Genomic DNA, 26,704 nt, shown 5'->3' with positions numbered 1-26,704 from the left:
TAGTCCTTGGCCCTATCTTATATAAAGGATAGCCTTATGTCTATCTCATGCATGTTTAAACTCCTTCACTGTATTTGCAGCTACCACTTCTGCAGGAAGGCTATTCCATGCATCTATTACTTTCTCAATAAAGTAATACTTCCTGATATTACTGTATAAACTTTTGTCCCTCTAATATAAAATTATGGCCTCTTGTAGTTTTTCTTTTTTTAAATATCCTCTTCTCCTTTATTGTGTGGCTCCGCTTTATGTAATAAAAGTCTCTATCATATCCCCTCTCTCTCTTCTTTCTTCCAAGCTATATATGTTAAGGTCCTTTAATCTTTCCTAGTAAGTTATTGAGGCTAAGTTTCCACTTGTTTTTTTTCTGGCAGTTTTTGGATATCTGCCACTGCAGTTTTTGAGCCAAAGTCAGAAGTGGATCCATAAGGGAGGAGAAGTGTAAGTCCTTCCTTTATATTTCCTATTCCTTTTGAATACACTTCTGGCTTTGGGTCAGAAACTGCAGTGGCAGTATTCCAAAAACTGCCAGAAAAAAACCAAGTGGAAACACCTAAAAATACAAGGTAAAAATATATTGGACTGGACTTACTTAAAAATAAATAGATAAGTCAACTATTTACATCACCCTTTTGATGACCTTTATTAACTGAACTGAACTTTTCATTGACTAATTAGACTTGGTCAATTTGCAGACGATAGTTTTGAGTTAAGAATTCTAAACTTACTTTAAGTAATTAAAATTAATAGGGGAGCTTTATAAAAACCTGTACAGAGGAAGATGGGTGCCGTTGCCCGTTGCAACTGCAGCACCAACCAGTTTTAATGTTCAGAGGCCTTTTTAAAAAATGAAAGTAACAATCTGGTTGCTATAGCCAACAGCACCACTCCTTCTCTGCACAGGTTTTGATAAATCTCACCTTATATATTTTCAACAAATAGTGGTCAGTACAGCCAACCCAAAGGGGTAAGGTTTCCTCTTGAGGAGAGCTCCATAACTGTGTGGAGATTGATAGACCGTAAGAACTCCACTGGAAAGTCTAGGAAGAAAGGATGTGCAATAATGTCACAGAGCACTGATAAAATGATTCTGTTGGATTGTAATTTTAACAAAAAATGTTTTATCAATGTGAACGAATAGAGATGAGCGAATCAAAGCTGACAAAGTCAAATTCCTTCTGAATTTCATGAAAGATTTGATTCTGAACGAATTCGAACTTCTTTGCGCTTCGTGGTAACAAATCACTTCATTCACTACATTTTGTGTGGGCCGGGGGTTAAAATGGCAGCTACACATGTGAGGACATGGGGCAAGGAAGTCTGGGAAGGTGGGTAGGCAGGATCACCCCTTGAACCACAGGGCGACATGCAGCCTAGCAGCAGCCATTGCCAGCCCTGTGATGTCACAGCCCTATAATATTCGGCAGCCATTGCCGAAGACGGGCATTTCCGTTTGGCTGAGAGAGCAGAGACTGTGTGTGCGCACTAATCATCGTTACTGACAACACAGATCTTTGCAGCGGCAAATCCATTCACCTCAAGCCCGCATTTGTTCTGGCTAGAGAGAGAGCAGACACTGTGTGGTCAGTAATCAGCGTTACTGACCATACAGATCAGCACAGGGGAAATCCATTGACCTCAAGCCCGCATCACTGCAGGCAGGCAGGGAGAGTTTAGAAGTCGTTTCATAGTCTGCCAATTGAGATCCTCACTGGAAGCACTCCCCATTCAAAGACTGCAAGCAACCATTGTCACGCCACATCCAGACTCCAGATCCGAGACTGTAATCTGCATGTCATACTGAATAACAGTATTATTTAATTACCCCAGCACACTCCATATGCGTGTTACGGCAAGGCAAAGTGTTCTACACCCCTATCGAGGCTCTCTGTAGCCCAAGAATAGCCATTTTTAATAGCAATTTGCCGCAATTATATTCAGATCGAACTGAATTTTTTAGAAAAATCTGCAAATCGTTCGAATCAAATTTATGAAAAATTCGCCCATCTCTATCAACGAAGAAACTAAAGTTTGGTCATTGACTTTGATATTTTGAGTACCATACTTCATGTAAATTAGTTCTTAAAACACACTTTTTAAGATTACAAATAATATTTGAGTAATGTAGTCAAATCTTTTAAGATATGTTCATTTCTGAAATGCAAGTTAAGTTATATTTACGAAAAGGGAATCTGCCGTTAGTGTCTCCTGCACTGACCTGTTGGTACATGCTGGTAGTGCAGGTGAGACTGATGATAACGATACTTAACTATCCTTGATCCCTGGTCCATTTCATCTTCCTTGTTCGGGCAGCAGGCTTGATGGATGGGTGGAGCATGCTGGCATAACCTCTGATGCTTCCCCAAGTTGTGGCTGGGCGGAGTTAAGAAGCAGCATTGGTGATGTCAGCATGCTCTGGGAGCTCCGCCTGTGCATCAAGCCTTCTGCCTGAAGAGGAAGATAACAGACGAACAGGACCATGATTCGGGGATACGTAAGTATAGTTATCATCAGTGTCACCCGTACTATACACCTGTACAAATAGGTTAGTATGGGTGACACTTATAACAGATTCCCTTTAAAAATGTTACTGTCAGGCTGGGTTGAGATATGTCCGGCATCCAGCTCAGTGAACCCAGCCTAAAAATAATGGCAATGTGCATTAGTTGTTTAGCATCCTTTGTGTCTAACCATCCGGTGTCAATCTTGAGACATCGGATGAATGTGAACTGTCCCATTTAAATGAATGGGAACAGTTCTATCATCCGTTTCTCTCTGGTGCACGCCGGTGTGAAATGCTGCCAGATGACTAATATATGTGAAGGGGGCCTTAGAGTTGACAGGAGATATGCATCCAAACTGGTTAAAAAGACATGAAGTCTTATTGGTTTATCAACAAAGGTTTAGTATTTTTAACGTAACACCATGGTGTGCAGAATTCCCAGTAAAGTGCTAATGGCCTATCAATTCAAAATACCAAAACTCCATAATACCGCTCAAGGTGGCTTGTGGTATCTGGCAGTATAAACCAGATCCATGAAGTCTTGTAATTTACTAATTGAGACCTCCAGGAAAAAGACAGCAGATTAGGGACCACAAGGAGACAAATTTGAGCTGCGGTGGACCAGCCTGGGACAGGGGTAGGTAAATCTAATCCCTTAGGAGAACTTGGGGAAAGGAAAACTCTGAGCCTGAAACCTCCTCTCCTTTATACCCCAGCCTAGTGGGATTGATGAGGTAACTGAAGCCCAGTAGTACCCAGTCATTGATAATTATTAAATATATAAATGAAAAAAAAAAAGAAATATATATATAATATAAAATTGGCTGCAGTGTTAAAATGCAGGCATGGAATGTTGTCACTACTGAATTGTAAGCAGAGTACGGCGGTGGGCCTTAGGATCATTGGGGCTACAGTCATGGGGATTTTGCTAGTGGTGAACCAAGCTGCACCTATGTATCAGAACCCATGAGCCTTTAGTTACACCTGGTCAGGATAGGTATCTTTAAAGCTAATAAACCTATCTATTTGGTAGTGAAGCCCCGGCTGCAACCTCTTCAGTGTTTATATTTTGTTTATTAGAATGTTACAATACAGTGACCCCCCCGACATACGATCATTTCAACATACGATGGCCTCTCAGACGCCATCGCATGTTGAAGGCAGCATCAACATACAATGCTTTTGTATGTCGGGGACTGCTTTAGCTGCCACTGGATAGCCGTTTACGGTGCCCCGTGTGGTCCGCTGACGATCACTTACCTGTCCTCGGGGCACCAGTGCGTCCTCATCGGGATCCCCTGCATGGTCTGCGCTCTCCATCGTCATCATCACGTCGCTGCGCACGCTGTCATGTCATCCAATAGGAGCGGCGTGCGTACCGATGTGACGGCGGCGACGAAGAGTGAGGATGCCGGGGAAGCAGAGGCCTTGCCGGAGCATCGGGGACACCGAGGGACGCGGCGACAGCGATGGAAGGCGACAGCCAGGGCAGCAGTGACGAGCGGTGACGGTCCGGAGCGGCGGGGACAGGTGAGTACAACTTCCTATACCAGTGGTCTTCAACCCGCGGACCTCCAGATGTTGCAAAACTACAACTCCCAGCATGCCCGGACAGCCGTGAGGTTCGCAGGTTGTAGACCACTGTCCTATACTTTACATTGCACAGATCCCTCAACAAACGATGGTTTCAACAAACGATGGTCCATTTGGAACGGATTACCATCGTATGTTGAGGGATCACTGTATATGAGAACCTTGTACCATTGCTACTAATAGTTTGGCGATTGCTAGTACAAGCCGATATATAAGCAATAAATAGGCAGCAGTTTTTGCATGAGCACCACAGCCCCTCCAAACAGCTAATCAGTGGGGTTGTCTTTTGGGTAAGATAACCCCTTTTGTTGACATCATTTGAAATGACAGATCTAAGCACATGCAATGGAACTGAAAATATTTTCGAGGTTGCTAGGCCTTTAAATCACAGTGGAATGCCTGCTGATCTACAGAGAGAATTGCAGATTTGATATGTTTGGCAATGCATGCTCCTGTGAGTACTTGTAGTTCCCATCACAACCTTGTAATCTTCCTCTACATCCCCTCAGCAGCTAGAATACAAAACAGTGAAGGAAAAGGAAGACGGCAACATTGTATCAAGGCATAAAGCGTATCTGGAACACAGCGCCTTATCTCTATAAAGAATCTAGAGCCATGAAATTACAAATAATCTGACATTATTGGAAAATACAACAGAATAATAATAATAATGTAACAAATCCTTGTGTATTAAAGGGTACCTTTCGTCACAAAAACTTTTGATATATTATAGATTAATGTATGCAGAATAACTTTACAATTGCATGTTATTAAAAAATATGCTTCTTTCTATTTAATTTTCCACTTTGAAGAAATGACCACTAGGGGTCTCCCTGCCAGTCCTGGCAGCAAGCATTTCAGACTCATGCTGGAGTCCTAAACACTACGAGCTGCCAGTCTGCTTTGTTCACAAAGGAGAACACTCAGAGCTGCCAGCCTGCTTTGTTCACAGCCTGTTTGGCTTTGAACAAAGCAGGCTGGCAGCTCTGAGTGTTTAGGACTCCAGCATGAGTCAGAAATGCTTGCTGACAGGACTGATCGGGAAAAATACAATAGAAAGAAGCATATTTTTCATTAACATGCTATTGGAAAGTTATTCAAGATTCGTTAATCTACAATATATCAAAAGTTTATTTGATGAGAGGTACCCTTTAACCAATAGCTGCAGTTACAATGATTTGTATAAGCAGAAGACTCATAAATGTTGTGGGGAAAATAGTAATGTATAACTGGATTGTCATCCATAAATTATGTTTAACAGCGTAAGTGGAAGAGGGATAAGTCTTCAACATTCAAAATACATAATTTGTTATACATAAAATTTTCTCCAGTGACTCAATGCGATGCCTGTGTAAAAACCTTGTTATTTCTGTAAACACCATTAGCCGCAAAAGCCAGAGAAATAATTTCTATAACAAAACTGAAGAAGCAAATTATGTTCCTATTACCCTGAATGGGAGGAAAGAGAAACAAGATAAGTCACAAATGTATATAAAAACAAGAAAAGAGCAAATAGTGTAAAGTGGCACAGAGCTCATGGACATTAGCAGCCTGTTCAATATATACTTAGCTTTCTTTAACCCCTTAAGGACTCGTTTTTTCCTCCCTACCTTTTAAAAATCATAACCCTTTCAATTTCCCACCTAAAAATCCATATGATGGCTTATTTTTTGCGTCGCCAATTCTACTTTGCAGTGACAATAGTCATTTTACCCAAAAATTCACGGCAAAACGGAAAAAAAAATCATGGTGCGACAAAATCGAAGAAAAAACACCATTTTGTAACTTTTGGGGGCTTCTGTTTCTACGCAGTGCATATTTCGGTAAAAATGACACCTTATCTTTATTCTGTAGGTCCATACGATTAAAATGATACCCTACTTATATAGGTTTGATTTTGTCATACTTCTGGAAAAAATCATAACTACATGCAGGAAAATGTATACGTTTAAAATTATCATCTTCTGACCCCTATAACTTTTTTATTTTTCCACATACAGGGCGGTATGAGGGCTCATTTTTTGCGCCGTGATCTGAAGATTTTATCGGTATGATTTTTTGTTTTGATCGGACTTTTTGATCACTTTTTATTCATTTTTTAATGGTATAAAAAGTGACCAAAATACGCTTTTTTGGACTTACACCATTACGAATTTTTTTGCACGTACGCCATTGACCGTGCGGTTTAATTAATGATATTTTTATAGTTCGGACATTTACGCGTGCGGCGATACCACATATGTTTATTTTCTTATTTATTTACACTGTTTAATTTTTTTTATGGGAAAAGGGGGGTGATTCAAACTTTTATTAGGGAAGGGGTTAAATGACCTTTATTAACACTTTTTTTTAACTTTATTTTTGCAGTGTAATAGGTCCCATATAGACCTATAACACTGCACACACTGATCTCATGCTGATCACTGGCGTGTATTAACACTCCTGTGATCAGTGTTATCGGCGCTTGACTGCTCCTGCCTGGATCTCAGGCACGGAATAGTCATTCGTCGATCGGACACCGAGGAGGCAGGTAAGGGCCCTCCCGATGTCCTGTAAGCTGTTCGGGACGCCGCGATTTCACCGTGGCAGTCCCGAACAGCCCGACTGACTAGCCGGGATAGTTTCACTTTCACTTTAGAAGCGCCGGTCAACTTTGACCGCCGCTTCTAAAGGGTTAATACCGCACATTGCCGCAATCGGCGATGTGTGGTATTAGCCACGGGTCCCGGCCGTTGATGAGTGCCGGGACCGACGCGATGTGATGCGGGGTCGCAGCGCGACCCCGCTTCATATCGCGGGAGACGGCAAGGACGTAAATATACGTCCTGCATCGTTAAGGGGTTAAAGGGGTACTCTGGTAAAAAAAAAAAAAAAGTTTTTAAAAATTAAAATCAACTGGTGCCAGAAAGTTAAACAGATTTGTAAAGTTAAACATATTAAAAAAATCTCAATCCTTCTAGTACTTATCAGCTGCTGTATGCTCGACAGAATTTATTTTCTGTATGACCACAGTGCTCTCTCTATATATATCCCTTTAAAGGGGTACTCCGGTGAAAACCTTTTTTCTTTTAAATGAACTGGTGCCAGAAAGTTAAACAGATTTGTAAATTACTTTTATTAAAAAATCTTAATCCTTCCTGTACTTATTAGCTGCTGAATACTACAGAGGAAATTCTTTTCTTTTTGGAATGCTCACTGATGACATCACGAGCACAGTTCTCTCTGCTGACGTTATTATAATAATAATAACTCTTTATTTATTGTTGTCCTTAGTGGGATTTGAACCCAAGGCCCCAGGACTGCAAGGCAGCAATGCTAACCACTGAGCCACCATGCTGCCCTTAGCATACATCTGCTATGCACGTTTGCTAAAATGGACAGAGATGTCAGCAGAGAGTACTGTGCTCGTAATGTCATCAGTGTTCCAAAAAGAAAGGAATTTCCTCTGTAGCATTCAGCAGCAAATAAGTACTGGAAGGATCAAGATTTTTTAATAGAAGTAATTTACGAATATGTTTAACTTTCTGGCACCAGTTGATTTAAAAGAAAAAAGGTTTTCACCGGAGTACCCCTTTAAGTCATGGTGAGTGTGGCCCTTGTGCAGACTATTTATATGGAGTGCACTTATTCACATGTTATCCTGGAAACATGACAAACCATTCAGACTGACGCTTTTATTTTTCAGTGAGAAAATAAAAGCAACAATGGAATTGGTCTCTAAAGGTCTTGGTTTTTGTCCCATTTATAATAATTATACCTTGTTGTGTTTATAAGGGTTAATTCTGTTTTTCACTTTAAATTAAATTAACTTTATTTCCCAACAAGTTGATCTCATTTAGTTTCTTTGTTACTTTTAATAGTTTCCCTGTTATGGTACTTGGTACACATCAACCCGAAGCCCCATTCTTTGTCCTGACATGCTCACCTGTGAACTGGCAATGAGTAAGGTGTGTGGTGGTGGTGGTGGGGGGGGGGGGGGGGATATAGTTTTAGATATTTGTTTCTTCTTTGTAACTATTAGCTACATTTTTTTAGCTTTGTATTTAGCTTTATCACTTAAAGGAGTACTCCAGTGCAGTAAATTTGTGCTGGAGTAGACACCCTCTCTTCCTGAGGACTGCCGGGGGACTACGGGGGGTCCCAGCGGTCGAACCACCGTGATCTCAAACTTTGGATTGGTGATAAGTTTTATGGTCCTGGAGTACTCCTTTAAGAAAAATATATCCATTCACTTAGATATTGTGCATAACCTATTTATTCACACATTTAGAATTCACCATAAACACCCATTAGCCCTCATTTACTAATGTCAACCCGACTTTTTTTGTCAGGTTGTGCGACCAAATTTGTGTCACATAGCCCATACGACACAAATTTGGTCGCACAACCCGACAAAATATATCATCACTCTGAGTGTTTTTTAAACCCGTCAAAATGGGCGTGGTTATCACAAAAAGGGGCGTGTACCCGACAAAAAAGAAAAAACACTCGGAGTATGATGATAAACTCACAGGAAAACCTGTGAATTTCTCTTCACTAAAACCCAACAGCTCAGAAATTACTGAAAACCAAGTGAATCCTACCCCCATCATGGAACAAGGTCTGTTCCATGTTGGGGGTAGTAGTACAGGGGCTAAGGGGTTGATCGCATCGGGTCTCACTTCTGAGACCCAATCCGATCAAAAGTTATTAAGCAGGGGAGCGGGCGGCATGTTCCGCTCCCCAGCGAAGTATTTTACTTTCATTTTCAAATTCCCCGCTGGGATCCCTGAATGGCCGGTACTGAGGAGCCAATCAGGGATCCCTGCGAGCTGCGGTGGGGAAAGATATATAGAATCGCTGGGGGGGAATGTATATGTCATTCTATGTATATGTCGCACAGCGCTATTATATACCCCCGCAGCGCATGTGTACACACATATATATATACCCCCCGCACATCGCTATTATATACCCCCCCGCAGCGCATGTGTACACACATATATATATATATACCCCCCGCACATCGCTATTATATACCCCCCCGCAGCGGAATTGTACACATATATATATACCCCCCGCATAACGCTATTATATACCCCCCGCAGCGCATGTGTAGATATATATATATCCCCCCGCATAGCGCTGTTATATACCCCCCGCAGCGCATGTGTACATATATATATCCCCCCCGCATAGCGCTATTATATACCCCCCGCAGCGCATGTAGATATATATTATATATGCCCCGCACAGCGCATCTATATACGTATGCCTCTGAAGCGCTAATAATGACTAATGCAGTGGTCTCCAACTTGCGGACCGCCAGATGTTGCAAAACTACAACTCCCAGCATGCACGGACAGCCGTTGGCTGTCCGGGCATTCTGGGAGTTGTAGTTTTGCAACATTTGGAGGTCCGCAGCTTGTCAATGATAGCGCTTCAGAGGCATATGTATATAGAAGCGAAGTGGGGACCAGACATACGGTATATCGTTATCTGGTCCCCACTTCGCTACAATACATAATCCTCAGCAAACACCACAGCTGCCCCATCGCATTCCCCAACCCGGGTGTTATAATTACCTGTTGCCAAGGTCCTCGATCATTCTGGCTTCGGCGCTGTTGCTGTGCGCTGTCACTGTGCGCACTGACGGTGACGTCACGACGTGCGTTGGGGACGTCACTTGTCAGTGCGCACAGTGACAGCGCACAGCAACAGCGCAGAAGCCAGAATGATCGCGGACCTTGGCAACAGGTAATTATAACACCCGGGTTGGGAAAGGCGATGGGGCAGCTGTGGTGTTTGCTGAGGATTATGTATTGTAGCGAAGTGGGGACCAGATAACGCTATATGTCTGGTCCCCACTTCGCTTCTATATACATATGCCATAGGCTTCAGAGGCATATGTATATAATAGCGCTGTGCGGGGCATATATAATATATATCTACATGCGCTGCAGGGGGTATATAATAGCGCTATGCGGGGGGGATATATATGTACACATGCGCTGCGGGGGGTATATAATAGCCCTATGCGGGGGGATATATATATATATGTACACATGCGCTGCGGGGGGTATATAATAGCGCTATGTCGGGGGGATATATATATGTCACATGCGCTGCGGGGGGGTATATGATAGCGCTATGCGGGGGGGATATATATATGTACACATGCGCTGCGGGGGGTATATAATAGAGCTATGCGGGGGGCATATATATATATATGTCACATGCGCTGCGAGGGGTATATAATAGCGCTATGCGGGGGGGATATATATATATGTACACATGCGCTGCGGGGGGTATATAATAGCGCTATGCCGGGGGGATATATATATGTCACATGCGCTGCGGGGGGGTATATAATAGCGCTATGCGGGGGGGATATATATATATGTACACATGCGCTGCGGGGGGTATATAATAGAGCTATGCGGGGGGCATATATATATATATATGTCACATGCGCTGCGGGGGGTATATAATAGTGCTATGCGGGGGGGATATATACATATATATATATGTCACATGCGCTGCGGGGGGTATATAATAGCGCTATGCGGGGAGGATATATATATGTACACATGCGTTGCGGGGGGCATATAATAGCTGATAATCACAACTTAGATTAGAAAAAGCTGGCCGGCACTGCCAAGCTTCCCGTGACTCCTATGTGAACCAGGTCAGTCCCATAACAGTTAGTGGTGCTCAATTCCTTATGAAAATGAAGAGTATCCAGAATCCCAATATACAAAGAAAGGAGGAATGGCACTCACCGCTTACTGTAATTTCTTTCTTTTATTCTCCATAAAGTGCAGGTGCTTTAAAAAGGCATTTCACCCAGCCGGGTGTGGACGCCAGTGCGCGTGCTACAGGTAACAATTGTTTCGCTCTGGCTTGAGCTTCAACAGACCTTCCCTTTCCCATGCTCCTTCATTCCTTATAACACGTCATGAAGGATCCACGGGGCGGGGATTACAAGCACAATAGGTTTAAAAAACAGTGTAAAGTGCAAAAAACACATACATTTAAAACCAAAAACTAAATAACTACAAAAATAATCCTAAATCAATCCTGTCATTTAATCCTCCTAACTCTTGTGCACCAGTTTTCAAAATCCACTTTGCTTCGATCTCGCGGAGGATTTTTTCATTATCTTTACCTTTAGTACAAATTAACCTTTTAATGCCCATAAATTTCAGGACGCTTGCATCTCCATTGTGTGCCGAATTAATATGTTCTATTAATCTTGGGGAACCTTTTCCTGATTTTATTGACCAGGTGTGTTCCCGAAAACGTGTATTTAGTGCACGAATAGTGCTTCCTATATAAAATCTCCCGCAGGTGCAAATTAATGCATACACTGCAAAGGAAGTTTTACAACAAATGAATTCGGTAATATTTTTTGTTTGGCCACCAATGGAGATGCATTTTCCTGGTTGGAAATATGCGCACCAATTGCATCGTCCACACCTATGATTCCCGACTACTGCGTTTTTTTCTAACCATGTTTTGTTACTTTCCTTTTCTTTATATTTGCTACGTACTAATTCATCTTTTAGATTTTTTGTACGTTTAAAAGTAACTATTGGTTTATTTTTTCTAACATTCCCCATAAGCGGGTCTCTCTCAATTAAATGCCAATTAGAAAAAATAGCACTTTTTATTATTTCTGCTACTGGGCTATATTTAAAGGAGAAACAGAACCTGTCATTTTCGGGATTTTTAATTTTTCGTTTATTAGTTTTTTTATGGAGTAGAGTTTTTCTATCTAATTTTCTAGCTCTAATTAATGCTTCAGTTAACACGGTCTGAGGGTATCCCCTTAACAAAAAGCGCTTCGTTAGGGTCTCGGCTTGTTGCTCAAATGTTTCATCCGAGCTGTTAATCCTCCTTAATCGTAAATATTGGCTATATGGGATTGCGTTCCTGGTATGGGATGGGTGATAGCTCTGGTAATGTAAATACGAATTTGACGCTGTTTCCTTTCTATAACCTTCTGTTTCCAGAATACCATTTTTTGCTATCACACGTACATCCAGGAACTCCAATTCCTCTTTACTCCATTTACATGTGAAGAACATGTTCATGTCATTGTTATTTAACAAGGACATGAACCCTTTGAAATCCTCCACAGACCCGTTCCAAAGTAGGAAAACATCATCTACAAAACGAAAATAACAACGTATAAATTTAAGAAATGGGTTTCTCAAACAAAAAACATATTTTTCCTCAAAATAGGCAAGAAAAAGGTTAGCCAGGGTACATGCTACCGGGGTCCCCATCGCGGTCCCCCGGTTTTGGCTGTACCACTGGCTACCAAACTTAAATACATTATTACCCAAAATAAATGAAAGAGATTCTCCGACAAATTTAATATAGGCTTCACTTTTTCCTGCTTTTCCCAAGATTTCCTCAATGCACTGGACGGCCAACCCCTGGGGGATCCTGGTATAAAGACTCTCCACGTCTATGGATACTATTAGGAAATCATCCTGCCAGAGGATGCCATCCAGAGCAGTGAGGAAATCATTGGTGTCTTTTACGAGGGAGGGAACATTCTGTAATAAAGGTCTAAGTAACCAATCCATATATTTCGATAGAGACTCCGTTAGAGACCCCACCCCGGAGACTTCATGAGCACCAAAACACTTGAGTATAAAATCTCAAACCTTGCAGAAAAAGAGACGCGCCTCTTTTGGACTATAAATTCCCTGGAATCATATCAGGATTGCGAAAGGGTCCCAAGAGGACTTAGAGGTTATAAGGAAGCGTCCCAACTTGCAAATGATCCCACTTTTATGTTGAAATGGACAGAACTGCATAAATCTTATTCCCTTGGCATATTAAATCTAGTGTTAGAAAGAAACACTGAAGAATACAATCGAGTAACAGCTGAATTAAAAGCAGCCAAGTTGGAACTCAAGAAACGTGTGTCTGAACAAACCTATAACGATTTTATGAAAAAATTGGAAAAAAGATTAATAAATCTACAAAAGATATTAAAGGATACAAAAAGGGATAAATTTTTGCGCGATCGTGAAGATTACGAAAGTGGCAATATTTTTCAAAAAAGAAATGAAAATGTAAAAAAAGGAGGTAGAAATTTCTACAAAAAGAAAGGAAATAAAAATAAAAATAAAAAATTCTCTGACACCTGGACTACCGAATCTGACTCGAGTAGTTCAGAAGATTTGGAAAATAAAAGGATACAGAGAGAAGATAATGTGAATAAACCCCAAGGTCCATCAAAAAACGGGGAAGCAGAGAAAAATATACAAAAGAAAAAAGAAGGATACGGAGAGGAGGAAGGAAAAAGAAAAAGCTCCTTGAAACACAAAAGGAAGTGGGTCTCTTGGCAGCAGGATTAGAATATGGAGATCTGAGTCCCGGACTTATGGACAAGAACTCTGATTCTACCTCAAGGGACGCTGCAAGCGTAATAAATCTGTCTGGTATTGCATTGAAATCCGGAGTTGAATCGCTACTTAAAAAAGGCTTAAATTTTTGTTTGACAGAAAAATTTGATTTTGAAGATTTCGAAATTGACCTGTTCCGAAGTATACGAAAATTAAACTTAAAGAGATTTTTTTCAGATAAAAATAAAGTAGAAAAAGAGGAAAAAAGGAGTGAGGGAGAGGTACCAACTGTGATAGGCCCTTTGGGCTTTAGTATCATGGGAGAGATAAATGATACAGAAAAGGAAGGTCTTAGAGCACTTCTAGATTTAATGGGTGAAGAATCAAATATTCTAGATAAAGAAGAGATCGACACTATTGAGATTGCAGAATTTAGAGGTGGAAATAAGTCAAGGTTCTCACCCCAGTTGACTCCTGGAGGGAACATTGATATTTTCCAACAAAAAGTATTAGCTGAAGTACGAGCTCTAATTTATCCCCGCGTCCCCCCTAATCTTGCCAAAGAAGAATTAGATGCCTTGAAATGGCTAAAGAATCATGACGAAATTATTATAAAGAAGGCAGATAAGGGGGGTAACGCAGTGATATTATCTAGAGATTATTATGAAAAAGAGGCATTGCGCCAATTAAATGATCCGATCACCTATACAAAATTAGAAAAAAATCCCATGAAAATACTGACATCTAAATTACAGTCTTTCTTACGAAAACAGGTAGAAATGGGAATTCTCTCAGAGAATTTGGCAAAACGGTTATTTCCCGAAACACCAAAAGAGGCCAATTGGTATTTTTTGCCGAAAATACATAAAACACTGGAGACCCCACCCGGGAGACCGATTGTCTCCGGGGTGGGGTCTCTAACGGAGTCTCTATCGAAATATATGGATTGGTTACTTAGACCTTTATTACAGAATGTTCCCTCCCTCGTAAAAGACACCAATGATTTCCTCACTGCTCTGGATGGCATCCCCTGGCAGGATGATTTCCTAATAGTATCCATAGACGTGGAGAGTCTTTATACCAGGATCCCCCAGGGGTTGGCCGTCCAGTGCATTGAGGAAATCTTGGGAAAAGCAGGAAAAAGTGAAGCCTATATTAAATTTGTCGGAGAATCTCTTTCATTTATTTTGGGTAATAATGTATTTAAGTTTGGTAGCCAGTGGTACAGCCAAAACCGGGGGACCGCGATGGGGACCCCGGTAGCATGTACCCTGGCTAACCTTTTTCTTGCCTATTTTGAGGAAAAATATGTTTTTTGTTTGAGAAACCCATTTCTTAAATTTATACGTTGTTATTTTCGTTTTGTAGATGATGTTTTCCTACTTTGGAACGGGTCTGTGGAGGATTTCAAAGGGTTCATGTCCTTGTTAAATAACAATGACATGAACATGTTCTTCACATGTAAATGGAGTAAAGAGGAATTGGAGTTCCTGGATGTACGTGTGATAGCAAAAAATGGTATTCTGGAAACAGAAGGTTATAGAAAGGAAACAGCGTCAAATTCGTATTTACATTACCAGAGCTATCACCCATCCCATACCAGGAACGCAATCCCATATAGCCAATATTTACGATTAAGGAGGATTAACAGCTCGGATGAAACATTTGAGCAACAAGCCGAGACCCTAACGAAGCGCTTTTTGTTAAGGGGATACCCTCAGACCGTGTTAACTGAAGCATTAATTAGAGCTAGAAAATTAGATAGAAAAACTCTACTCCATAAAAAAACTAATAAACGAAAAATTAAAAATCCCGAAAATGACAGGTTCTGTTTCTCCTTTAAATATAGCCCAGTAGCAGAAATAATAAAAAGTGCTATTTTTTCTAATTGGCATTTAATTGAGAGAGACCCGCTTATGGGGAATGTTAGAAAAAATAAACCAATAGTTACTTTTAAACGTACAAAAAATCTAAAAGATGAATTAGTACGTAGCAAATATAAAGAAAAGGAAAGTAACAAAACATGGTTAGAAAAAAACGCAGTAGTCGGGAATCATAGGTGTGGACGATGCAATTGGTGCGCATATTTCCAACCAGGAAAATGCATCTCCATTGGTGGCCAAACAAAAAATATTACCGAATTCATTTGTTGTAAAACTTCCTTTGCAGTGTATGCATTAATTTGCACCTGCGGGAGATTTTATATAGGAAGCACTATTCGTGCACTAAATACACGTTTTCGGGAACACACCTGGTCAATAAAATCAGGAAAAGGTTCCCCAAGATTAATAGAACATATTAATTCGGCACACAATGGAGATGCAAGCGTCCTGAAATTTATGGGCATTAAAAGGTTAATTTGTACTCAAGGTAAAGATAATGAAAAAATCCTCCGCGAGATCGAAGCAAAGTGGATTTTGAAAACTGGTGCACAAGAGTTAGGAGGATTAAATGACAGGATTGACTTAGGATTATTTTTGTAGTTATTTAGTTTTTGGTTTTAAATGTATGTGTTTTTTGCACTTTACACTGTTTTTTAAACCTATTGTGCTTGTAATCCCCGCCCCGTGGATCCTTCATGACGTGTTATAAGGAATGAAGGAGCATGGGAAAGGGAAGGTCTGTTGAAGCTCAAGCCAGAGCGAAACAATTGTTACCTGTAGCACGCGCACTGGCGTCCACACCCGGCTGGGTGAAATGCCTTTTTAAAGCACCTGCACTTTATGGAGAATAAAAGAAAGAAATTACAGTAAGCGGTGAGTGCCATTCCTCCTTTCTTTGTATATTGGGGGCATATAATAGCGCTATGCGGGGGGATATATATATATGTACACATGCGTTGCGGGGGGCATATAATAGCGCTATGCGGGGGGATATATATATATGTACACATGCGTTGCGGGGGGTATATAATAGCGCTATGCGGGGGGGATATATATATATATATATATACACATGTGCTGCTGGGGGCATGTGATAGCGCTGTGTGGGGGGCATATATACAAATTACCCTGCAACACAATTTTTTTTCCCCGTGCGACACAATTTTTCCCCCCCGTGCGACACATTAGTAAATCAGGGAGAAAAATACACAGAGTAAATGAAGCAACACTCAAAGATAAACCCCACACTCTTAGTAAATGAGGGCCATTGTCTATAAACAAACATTTCTGTCCAAGTAACTAAATGAGTCCACAGTGGATAGGCTGGTAGAGATGTTCATGTTTCCTAGAACTGCTCCTGTTGGAATGTTTGCTTTTGGTATCACATGTAAAAACTGTAATTGTTGTGTATTTGCAGTGGATCTGAGCAATACCATACATAGTACTCATAAAACATGAACCACTCAGGTTCTGTGAATCACCAAGTGGGATATTTAGACATATATAGACATACAATTTTAAAGGGGTACTCCAGTGGGAAATTTTTTTTTTTTAATTAACTGGTGCCAAAAATGTAAACAGATTTGTAAATTACTTCTATTAAAAAAATCTTAATCCTTCCAGTACTTTTCAGATGCTGTATGTTACAGAGGAAGTTTTATTGTTCTTTTCTGTCTGACCACAGTGCTCACTATTGAAACCTCTGCCCATGTCAGGAACTGTCCAGTTGCAGGAGCAAATCCCCATAGCAAACCTATCCTGCTATGGACAGTTCCTGACATGGACAGAGGTGTCAACAGAGAGCACTGTGGTCAGACAATAAAGAACAATACAACTTCTTCTGGAGTATTCAGCAGCTGATAAGTACTGGAAGGATTAAGATTTTAAAATAGAAGTAATTTACAAACCTGTTTAACGTTCTGCCACCAGTTGATTAGAAAAAAAATGTTGCTAACGGAGTACCCCTATAACCTACACTGTCAGCACAGGGGTCACTGATGCCAATCACTGATTTTAAAGTGGCAGAATAGAGGCAGAGAGACAATCATTTTAGTCACATGTATTTCTGAGACATTAACTTTGATGTCACAGTACAGGGATAATACACACAGTGATGTCACAGTACAGGGATAATACACAGGGATGTCACAGTACAGGGATAATACACAGTGATGTCACAGTACAGATATAATACACAGGGATGTCACAGTACAGGGATAATACACACAGCAATGTCACAGTACAGGGATAATACACAGTGATGTCACAGTACAGGGATAATACACAGTGATGTTACAGTACAGGGATAATACACACAGTGATGTCACAGTACAGGGATAATACACAGGGATGTCACAGTACAGGGATAATACACAGTGATGTCACAGTACAGGAATAATACACAGTAATGTCACAGTACAGGGATAATACACACAGTGATGTCACAGTACAGGGATAATACACAGTGATGTCACAGTACAGGGATAATACACAGTGATGTCACAGTACAGGGATAATACACAGTGATGTCACAGTACAGGGATAATATACACAGTGATGTCACAGTACAGGGATAATACACAGTGATGTCACAGTACAGATATAATACACAGTGATGTCACAGTGTACAGGGTTTAATAGACAGTGATGTCACGGTACAGGGATAATACACAGTGATGTCACAGTACAGGGATAATATACACAGTGATGTCACAGTACAGGGATAATACACAGTAATGTCAAAGTACAGGGATAATACACAGTGATGTCACAGTACAGATATAATACACAGTGATGTCACAGTAGAGGCATAATACACACAGTGATGTCACAGTACGTACAGACATAATACACAGTGATGTCACAATACAGTGATGTCACAGTACAGGGATAATACACACTGATGTCACAGTACAGATATAATACACAGTGATGTCACAGTACAGGGATCATACACAGTGATGTCACAGTACAGATATAATACACAGTGATGTCACAGTATAGGGATAATACACAGTGATGTCACAGTACAGGGATAATACACAGTGATGTCACAGAACAGATATAATACACAGTGATGTCACAGTACAGGGATAATACACAGTGATGTCACAGTAAAGGGGTAATACACAGTGATGTCACAGTACGTACAGACATAATACACAGTGATGTCACAATACAGTGATGTCACAGTACAGGGATAATACACACTGATGTCACAGTACAGATATAATACACAGTGATGTCACAGTACAGGGATCATACACAGTGATTTCACAGTACAGATATAATACACAGTGATGTCACAGTATAGGGATAATACACAGTGATGTCACAGTACAGGGATAATACACAGCGATGTCACAGAACAGATATAATACACAGTGATGTCACAGTACAGGAATAATACACAGTGATGTCACAGAACAGATATAATACACAGTGATGTCACAGTACAGGGATAATACACAGTGATGTCACAGAACAGATATTATACACAGTGATGTCACAGTACAGGGATAATACACAGTGATGTCACAGAACAGATATAATACACAGTGATGTCACAGAACAGAAATAATACACATTGATGTCACAGTACAGGGATAATACACACAGTGATGTCACAGTACAGGGATAATATACACAGTGATGTCACAGTACAGGGATAATACACAGTGATGTCACAGTACAGATATAATACACAGTGATGTCACAGTACAGTGATGTCACAGTACAGGGATAATACACAGTGATGTCACAGTACAGATATAATACACAGTGATGTCACAGTACAGTGATGTCACAGTACAGATATAATACACAGTCATGTCACAGTACAGGGATAATACACAGTGATGTCACAGTACAGTGATGTCACAGTACAGATATAATACACAGTGATGTCACAGTACAGGGATAATACACAGTGATGTCACAGAATAGATATAATACACAGTGATGTCACAGTACAGATATAATACACAGTGATGTCACAGTACAGGGATGTCACAGTACAGGGATAATGCACAGTGATGTCACAGTACAGATATAATACACAGTGATGTCACAGTACAGTGATGTCACAGTAAAGACATAATGCACAGTCATGTCACAGTACAGGGATAATACACAGTGATGTCACAGTACAGGGATAATACACAGTGATGTCACAGTACAGATATAATACACAGTGATGTCACAGTACAGGGATAATACACAGTAATGTCAAAGTACAGGGATAATACACAGTGATGTCACAGTACAGATATAATACACAGTGATGTCACAGTAGAGGCATAATACACACAGTGATGTCACAGTACGTACAGACATAATACACAGTGATGTCACAATACAGTGATGTCACAGTACAGGGATAATACACACTGATGTCACAGTACAGATATAATACACAGTGATGTCACAGTACAGGGATCATACACAGTGATGTAACAGTACAGATATAATACACAGTGATGTCACAGTATAGGGATAATACACAGTGATGTCACAGTACAGGGATAATACACAGTGATGTCACAGAAGAGATATAATACACAGTGATGTCACAGTACAGGGATAATACACAGTGATGTCACAGTACGTACAGACATAATACACAGTGATGTCACAATACAGTGATGTCACAGTACAGGGATAATACACACTGATGTCACAGTACAGATATAATACACAGTGATGTCACAGTACAGGGATCATACACAGTGATGTCACAGTACAGATATAATACACAGTGATGCCACAGTATAGGGATAATACACAGTGATGTCACAGTACAGGGATAATACACAGTGATGTCACAGAACAGATATAATACACAGTGATGTCACAGTACAGGGATAATACACAGTGATGTCACAGAACAGATATAATACACAGTGATGTCACAGTACAGGGATAATACACAGTGATGTCACAGAACAGATATTATACACAGTGATGTCACAGTACAGGGATAATACACAGTGATGTCACAGAACAGATATAATACACAGTGATGTCACAGAACAGATATAATACACAATGATGTCACAGTACAGGGATAATACACACAGTGATGTCACAGTACAGGGATAATACACAGTGATGTCACAGAACAGATATAATATACAGTGATGTCACAGTACAGGTATAATACACACAGTGATGTCACAGTACAGGGATAATACACAGTGATATCACAGTACGTACAGACATAATACACAGTGATGTCACAGTACAGGGTTTAATACACACAGTGATGTCACAGTACAGGGATAATACACAGTGATATCACAGTACGTACAGACATAATACACAGTGATGTCACAGTACTGGGATAATACACAGTGATGTCACAGAACAGATATAATACACAGTGATGTCACAGTACAGGGATAATACACACAGTGATGTCACAGTACAGGGATAATACACAGTGATGTCACAGAACAGATATAATACACAGTAATGTCCAGTACAGGGTTTAATACACACAGTGATGTCACAGTGTACAGGGTTTAATACACAGTGATGTCCCTGCCCTCCAGTTATGTCCATCATGCAGCAGGCCATTTACACCTCATGAACAGAGTTCCTACGAAAGTGTAACTAGCCTTAGATAGCTGTTAGGGCAAAAAAGACACCTAGTCCCTTTTATATATCTATTTGTGCTTCAGTAACATAGAAAAATGCTTATATTTTCTAGTGCCAAGTGTCAAAGAGTTGTTCCCAAGCCATCCACACAGGTAAAGATTACATCTGACTGCTACCTCCAGTTCCACGCTCCATGCCCACAACACAGTAATGGGGCCCCTACAAGGTTATAGTTCATCCCTCTCAGTGATAATTCAGGTTGTCTCTTATACACAAACTCCCAATACTGCTGTTCTCTCCAGTTGCCTCTCAGTGCCCACTATAGAGAAATAATGCCCCATTTGTGTGACAAAGAAATAGTACCTTCTTTATTCTCCATGCAGTGCTAATAATGCATTTGTGCTCTCCATAAAGTAATAGTTGCTCCTTTTTGTGCCTCCACATAGTAATAATACCCCCATTTACACCCTGTAGCAACTGCGGACTCCTTGGTGCTTTCTAAAGTAGTAATACCCCTTCTGTGCTACCCTTAGTAATGTTCCCCTTTTACTCCACGCAACATTATAATGGCCTCCTTGTGCCCTCCAAAGATGTAATACTTACTTTTTTTTTTTCCGGTAGTAGTCATATGGCTACTATGAGACCCTTGGAGAGAGCCTATAGCAGGGTGGTCCTACGCCCTTAGTGATTGGTGAGCAGAACCTGTGCAGGACTTACCTATTCAGATGAACTATATTTTTACAACAGTGTGCCCTTCTCCACCATAATAAAAGTCTTATTTTACATTTGCTATAGGGACCCCTCTCTTCTATGTACACCACTGTATAACTAGATAGTATAGCTGTTCTAGACATTAGACATTCTATTTATATTCATATCACCTTATAAGACATGAATTTCTCTAATCCGCCTCAGAAGCAATGTTATGTAATGCCCCGGTTTTGCTAGATCAATCCTTAAAGGGGTACTCTGCTGCACAGCGTGTGGAACAAACTGTTTTGAATGCTGGAGCCGCTGCCGGGAGCTTGTGACATAATAGCCCCACCCCCTCATGACATCACACCCCGCCCCCTCAATGCAAGTCTATGGGAGGGGCATGGCAGCCGTCATGCCCCTCCTATAGACTTGCATTGAGGGGGCAGGCTGTGACATCACGAGCTCCCAGCGCCGGCTCCAGCGTTTGGAACAGTTAATTCCAAATGCTGAGCAGCGGAGTACCCCTTTAAGAAAATGTTAATTGTATTGTGCAATAAAAACACTCCAGACCTTTATAAATGAAGTGGTACTCCGGCAGAAAAGTTTTTTGAAGAAAATCAACTGGTGCCAATAAGTTAAACAGATATGTCAATTAATTCTATTAAAAAATCTTAAACCTTCCAGTGCTTATTAGCTGCTGAATACTACAGAGAAAATTCTTTTATTTTTGGAACACAGAGCTCTCTGCTGATATCATGACCACAGTGCTCTCTGCTGACATCTCTGTCCATTTTAGGAACTGTCCAGAGCAGCATATGTTTGCTATGGGGATTTTCTTCTACTTTGGACAGTTCTTAAAATGGACAGAGGTGTCAGCAGAGAGCACTGTGCTTGTGATGTCAGCAGAGAGCTCTGTGTTCCAAAAAGAAAATAATTTCCTCTGAAATATTCAGCAGCTAATAAGTGCTGGAAGGATTAATATTTTTTAACAGAAGTAATTTACAAATTTGTTTAACTTTCTGGCCCCAGTTGATTTAACCCCTTTAGGACCCAGCCATTTTACACCTTAGGACCAGAGCGTTTTTTGATCATCTGCCCACTGTCACTTTAAACATTAATAACTCTGGAATGCTTTTACTTATCATTCTGATTCCGAGATTGTTTTTTCGTGACATATTCTACTTTAACATAGTGGTAATTTTTTGTGGTAACTTGCATCCTTTCTTGGTGAAAAATTCAAAAATTTGATGAAAAAATTTAAAATTTTGCATTTTTCTAACTTTGAAGCTCTCTTCTTGTAAGGAAAATGGATATTCAAAATAAATTAAATTTTTTTTCACAAAAACAATATCTCTTCTTTATGTTTGCATCATAAAATTTGAGTTTTTACTTTTGGAAGACACCAGAGGGCTTCAAAGTTCAGCAGCAATTTTCCAATTTTTCACAAAATTTTCAAACTCACTATTTTTCAGTGACCAGTTCAGTTTTGAAGTGGATTTGAAGGGTCTTCATATTAGAAATACCCCACAAATGATCCCATTATAAAAACTGCACCCCCCAAAGTATTCAACATGACATTCAGTAAGTGTTTTAACCCTTTAGGTGTTTCACAGGAATAGCAGCAAAGTGAAGGAGAAAATTAAAAATCTTAATTTTTTACACTCGCATGTTCTTGTAGACCCAATTTTTGAATTTTTGCAAGGGGTAAAAAGGAGAAAATTTTTACTTGTATTTGAAACCCAATTTCTTTCGAGTAAGCACATACCTCATATGTCTATGTAAATTGTTCAGTGGGCGCAGTAGAGGGCTCAGAAGGGAAGGAGCGACAAATGGTTTTTGGGGGGCATGTCACCTTTAGGAAGCCCCTATGGTGCCAGGACAGCAAAAAAAAAAACACATGTCATACCATTTTGGAAACTAGACCCCTCGGGGAACGTAACAAGGGGTAAAGTGAACCTTAATACCCCACAGGTGATTCACGACTTTCGCATATGTAAAAAAAAAATAAAAATTTTTTTGTACGGTCTATCAGTGCATGCTGGGAGTTGTAGTTTTGCAACAGCTGGAGGCATACTACTTTGGCTGGGAATGCTGGGGATTGTAGTTCTGCAACAGCTGGAGACACACTGGTTTGCTACTTAACTCAGTGTTTCACAACCAGTCTGCCTCCAGCTGTTGCAAAACTACAACTCCCAGCATGTACGGTGCATGCTGGGAGTTGTAGTTTGCAACAGCTGGAGGCACACCGGTCGTGAAACACTGGGTTAAGTAAAAAAAAAAAAGTGTTTCACAACCAGTGTGCCTTCAGCTGTTGCAAACTACAACTCTCAGCAGTCACCGACAGCCAACGGGCATGCTGGGAGTTGTAGTTATGCAACCAGCAGATGCACCACTACAACTCCAAGCATGCACTTTAGCTGATTGTGCAAGCTGGGAGTTGTAGTTATACAACAGCTGAAGGTACACTTTTCCATAGAAGTAAAAAAAAACTCTGTGTTTCACAACCAGTGGGCCTCCAGCTGTTGCAAAACTATAAGTCCCAGCATGCCCATAAGGTAATGCTGGGAGTTGTGGTGGTCTGCCTCCTGCTGTTGCATAACTACAGCTCCCACGATGCCTTTTTTGCATGCTGGGAGCTGTTGCTAAGCAACAGCAGGAGGCTGTAACTCACCTCCAACTGCTGATCCACGCCGCCGCTGCAGGTCAGTCCATCGTCGCCGCCCCCGCTCCTGGGGCCCAGATCCCAACAGGGACGCCGGGGATCGGGGTCCCCAGCTGCCGGGGTCCACCTCCTGCACCCGCTCACGTCCTCCGGAAGAGGGACGGAGTGGGTGCCCTGATTGGTCGGCCAGTAAACCGGCCAACGAATCAGGCCGATCGTGAGGTGGCCCCAGTGCCACCTCTCCCCTGCCGGCTATGGCTGTTCGGGGCCGTCAGAGACGGCGCCGATCAGCCAGTAATTCCGGGTCATTGGAGACCAGATTGACCCGGAATCCACCGCAGATCGCTGGGCTGAATTGTACAGCGATCTGCGGCCATCGCCGACGTGGGGGGACATAATGACCCCCCTGGGCGATATGCCACGATGCCTGCTGAAAGATTTCAGCAGGCATCGGGCACCGGCTCCCCTCCAGATGGCTGCGGGGGGGGGGGGGGGGGGCGGGAAAGCGCATGACGTTCTCATACGTCATGTGTCCTTAAGGACTCGGAAATGGAGACGTATGAGAACGTCATGTGTCCTTAAGGGGTTAAAAAAGAAAAGTTTTCCAGCAGAGTACTCCTTTAAAATGTCCTGGGAATGATCTGGGCCCCTTGTATAACAGAGCTCCATGTAATGGAAATGCATTGTATCATTATTGTATTACTCGTAATAAGATCCTCAAAATCCTCTATTATCTTTGTGTAAATTATCGTGTCCAGTTGGCATAATATTGTCCTGATATTTTAATAGGTGGGAAAAAAAACATACAAAACACAGTAAAGAGGAACCACTGACAGGGTAAAAATCACATACCCTCAACCCAACACAGTGTAGCTTAAAGGAGTTATGCAGAAAGGTTATATTAGAAAAAGGAGTTGCTTTCTTCCAGAAACAGCGCCACTCTTGTCCTCAGTTTGTGTGTGATATTGCAGTTGAGTTACAATAAAGGGAACAGAATTGTAATACTACACACTACCTGAGGATAGATATGGCGCTGGTTTTGGAAGAAAGCAGATATGTTTTTCCAATCCTAACACTTATTTACACTAAAATTGTAAATATTTCTCTTGTGTATAAAAGTTAATGACTAAATAAAATATAAGAGGTTAAACATGGAAAGCAAATGTCCAGTTGACATCAGATCTGCACCTAAATGCAATAAACAGGGACCCTATGTGCATAGGGAGAAGGGAAGAGAACGAGGATATGATCAGTTCTTACCATTCCAGACCGGCTCGGTTTATATCTTCCCACCAACATTCAGTAGGTTCTCCAAGTTCATGAGGGGTTGGCATACACCCATAATTCCATCTTCTATCTGATCCATCCTTTTTGCCATATGTGCTTCTTATGGCAACCACTACCTGTCCATGAGGGCACTGGAAATTAAATCCTTGCCTAAAAAGGTTAACCCACTGATCGCCATCTGTGTAGTCCTGCTGGGAGTAATAGTAATCATACTGTGCCCAAGTTGCCGCCACCAACTGGAGCAGTACCCCAAGCAGTATCATCATCATGTTGACTGGGATCCTGGCACACAATATGGGACTCAGTCTGTGATCTTGCTCTTTTTATCCCAAGGAACATTTGGTTTCCAGATGTTCGGTGTCTCGAGCCAAGTGCAGTGTGTCATAGTTTAACAGTGGAAAAAAAATGGAAGAGAAATGTAATTGAAAGTCAGATTCTTAAGGTGGAAATGTATGTTTATACATTAAGATAATTCAACGGTTAAATCATTTACAAGCATCTATTTTAAGGGATTTTATAGGATACCGGACATCATTTTTGTTTTGTTTACAAGAATAAAAATCTGTCCTAACTGATATTGAAATGTCATGTCTTTTTAGGGTACGTTCACACGAGTGGATTTTCGCAGCGTATTTAGCTGCGGATCTGCTGGTGAAGGCCCCGCTCTATGCTGTCTTTACATGTGCCTGGTGGTAGCGGCAATATGTCACGACGAGCAGACACCCTGCAGCTATGTGCGCGGCGTACTTGCACATCACGGACACTCTCCCTGCTCTGAGCTAGGCTGACAGCTTCCGCGATGTGTGAGTATACTGCGCCTCGCACATTGCAGTGTGTCTGCTTGTAGCGGCGTATTGTCGCCACGAGCAGGCACATGTAAAGCCAGCATAGAGCGGGCCTTCACCAGCGGATCCGCAGTGAAATCCGCTGCAAAAATTTGCTCGTGTGAACGTACCCTTAGGGTGCATTCACATGTGCATATTTTTACTGCAGATCTACTATAGATCTTTTTGCCCATTGACTTCAATGGGAAGCAAAATCTGCTACTGCAAATCTGCAGCAGAAAATACACACGTGTGAATGCACCCTTAAAGGGGTAAAAAAAAAAGTCAAATCAGCTGGTTTCAGAAATTACTTT

General features: G+C 41.1%; 1 protein-coding gene across 1 annotated transcript in view; it reads right to left on the bottom strand.

Annotated features, from left to right (window-relative positions):
* The window catches only part of DPT (dermatopontin), a 67,790-nt gene extending 41,890 nt beyond the window's left edge, over positions 1-25,900 (bottom strand). The window contains exon 1 of the mRNA XM_056558205.1: positions 25,540-25,900. Coding sequence (XP_056414180.1) covers positions 25,540-25,835 — 296 coding nt within the window. The 5' untranslated portion in view covers positions 25,836-25,900. The remainder of the gene's footprint in view (positions 1-25,539) is intronic.
* Between the last annotated feature and the right edge of the window lie 804 nt (positions 25,901-26,704).

This window comes from Hyla sarda, chromosome 2, assembly GCF_029499605.1.
Source record: "Hyla sarda isolate aHylSar1 chromosome 2, aHylSar1.hap1, whole genome shotgun sequence".
Lineage (NCBI taxonomy): Eukaryota > Metazoa > Chordata > Amphibia > Anura > Hylidae > Hyla > Hyla sarda.
Note: the sequence above shows the minus strand (reverse complement) of the source record. Positions and strands in the feature narration are given on the sequence as shown.